This window comes from Labeo rohita, unplaced genomic scaffold (genome assembly GCF_022985175.1).
Source record: "Labeo rohita strain BAU-BD-2019 unplaced genomic scaffold, IGBB_LRoh.1.0 scaffold_1788, whole genome shotgun sequence".
In the NCBI taxonomy this organism is placed as follows: Eukaryota; Metazoa; Chordata; class Actinopteri; order Cypriniformes; family Cyprinidae; genus Labeo; species Labeo rohita.
The window spans coordinates 11,685-14,202 of NW_026127987.1; the positions used below are offsets into that span (position 1 = coordinate 11,685).

General features: G+C 33.8%; 1 gene segment (V, D, J or C); it reads left to right on the forward strand.

The window, feature by feature from the left end:
- Positions 1 to 527: 527 nt before the first annotated feature.
- Positions 528 to 1,022, forward strand: LOC127158928 (Ig heavy chain V region 5A-like). The segment is given in 2 exon segments: positions 528 to 611; positions 715 to 1,022. Coding segments are annotated over 2 exon segments (351 nt in total).
- The last annotated feature ends 1,496 nt before the right edge of the window (positions 1,023 to 2,518 follow it).

The window sequence follows — 2,518 nt, forward strand, 5'->3', positions numbered from 1 at the left end:
TTATTTTCTCAAAAAAAAAAAAAAAAAAAAAACCTTTCACAATAAATTACTTTAATAATGTAATTATAATTATAGCCTATATCATTAGAAAACAGACTCTCCATTGTCATTCAGAGCAAAAAAAATGCTATGTCTCAGGGTCACAACATAAAGTTTCTTTATTGGCGTCACTGGTTCCATAAAGAAACATTAACATCCATGTAGCCTTTCCATTCCACAAAAAGTCATTTATCATGGAAAAAAATGTTCTTCACACTAAGCAAAAAAAAACAAAAAAAAAAAACAGTTTTTTTTTAAAAACTGTTCACTGAAAGGTTTTTTGGGGAACCAAAAATGATTCTTCTATGGCCTTTGAAACCTTTGTTTTGAGAGTGTGCAATTTTGAATGTTCCTAGCCTACTGAATTTTGTTAATTAATCATGGTTTTGACGTCATTAAACTAAAAGAAAAACAACAACTATGTGATTATGTAAATATTTTGTCCATATTTAACCAGTGGACATGAGCCATTTTATCTGATCACTAGGGGGAGGGTTGAACTACTCCAATCTGTCCTGAAAACTACACCATGGTCTCTGCAGTTTTAGTTTTGCTTCTTGCAAGTGTAAACTGTAAGATATTTATGGAAGATAGTTTTTAACATAATTTTCTTACATTGTTAATAATCACTGTTCTGAATGCCTTTTTATATTTCTTGTACTTTTTTCCCAACAGGTATTGATTCATATGAACTCACTCAGCCTGAGTCTCTGACTGTCCGTCCTGATGCCACTCTCACTATCAACTGTAAAGTCTCATATTCAGTTACAAGTGAGCATACAGCCTGGATTCGTCAGCCTGCAGAAAAAGCTCTGGAGTGGATTGGAGTGATCTTGAATGATGGAAGGTTATTCTACAAGGATTCTCTGAGAAACAAATTCAGTATCACCAGAGACACTTCCAGTAACACAATAACACTGCAAGGAAAGAATATGAAAGCTGAAGACACAGCTGTGTATTATTGTGCCAGAGAAACACAGTGACAGACACCAACAGACTCCCTGCACAAAAACATCATCATCATATTACAAATTACAATTTTTCAGATTGTTTTCCTTAACAGTCTGATTTTCACAGAAACACAAAAGGTTTTCAAATGTCATAATGACATTATAGACATTAATTCAGCTTGCACAACAAAATTCTATAAAAAAGCCTTATAATGAAGTAAAACATCATTTATCACCAAGTAATGCATAATTTGTACCAATATTAAGAAAATAAACACTTAAAAAATATGAAAGTGTCATGATGACAAATGAATGTAATGGATGTATAATCACTGGATGAGTGTTACTGAAAGGGCCAAAATAATTTACAGATTCTTAAAAGCCACAGAACTAGTGGAAAATATTTAGTTGGTAGCCACTCACCAGTCCAATAAATCTTAATATAATATTAGATCTTAAAGCTCCACCCAAATGAAAATGACATTACATACAGTATTTCTACCAGCAGCATTCAGTGACATTGTAGTTGAACATCCTGTATCATTTGAAATTGCTGACATTTCATTCTCATTTTTTTCTCTTGATGTGCTTTACTAGTATGTATGCAATCTGTTTTTTGTATTCATATTTATTTTCCAGCTTCAGATTTCATTAATGGATGGACTGTATATGATAATGCTGATGGGTCATTATATCTTTCAGTTGTTTTAGGTGTTAATGGTCAGAACCTGGAGTCCATCCCATCAAGTCCTGTCACCAAAAAAACCTGGAGAATCTTTGAATCTCTCGTGTAAAGGATCTGGATTTGATTTTGGACAGTACGGCATGCACTGGATCAGACAGCCAGCAGGACAAACATTCATCTGGATGGGGGTTATCTGGTATGACGCCAGTAAAACAGTGTATGCTAAAAGTGTCGAGGGACGAACAGAGATCACTAGAGATAATTCAAACAGCATGGTGTATCTGAAACTCTCCAGTCTGACAACAGAAGATACAGCTGTATATTACTGTGCAGGATAAACACAATGATGCAAACATGCACAGAGCTGTACAAAAACATTTCTGGGGAAAAAAGAAAAACTGAAGATGGCGCTGCAGCACAGTATAACTCTGATCCAAAGAAACAGACCAAAGACATTTTATCCTAATGGATGATATACTGGCCCATTTTTACATGGATTTACCTGGAATATAAGCTAATTTAAAAGCCATGGTTGATTATTTAATGATAGTGAAGGCTATTTTTATCATTTACACATTTCAAATCTTTCAGGCAGTCTAGATATTATTACTGATACTGTCATCATTGTACTGTTTATTTACTGATTTATTCTTATGAAGCTCATATGAAAAAAAAAAAAAAATTTCTTATTGATCTCTTTTACTACAATAATGCTAGTAATACCACACTCAGTCTTTTCCAGTGTGTGTTAAAGTGTCTGTTACTGTCGAGGAGCAGCTGCTCTACTCACTGAACACAACATCTTTTTAAGTAAACACTTACTGCCTACCAAGTAGTTACAAAT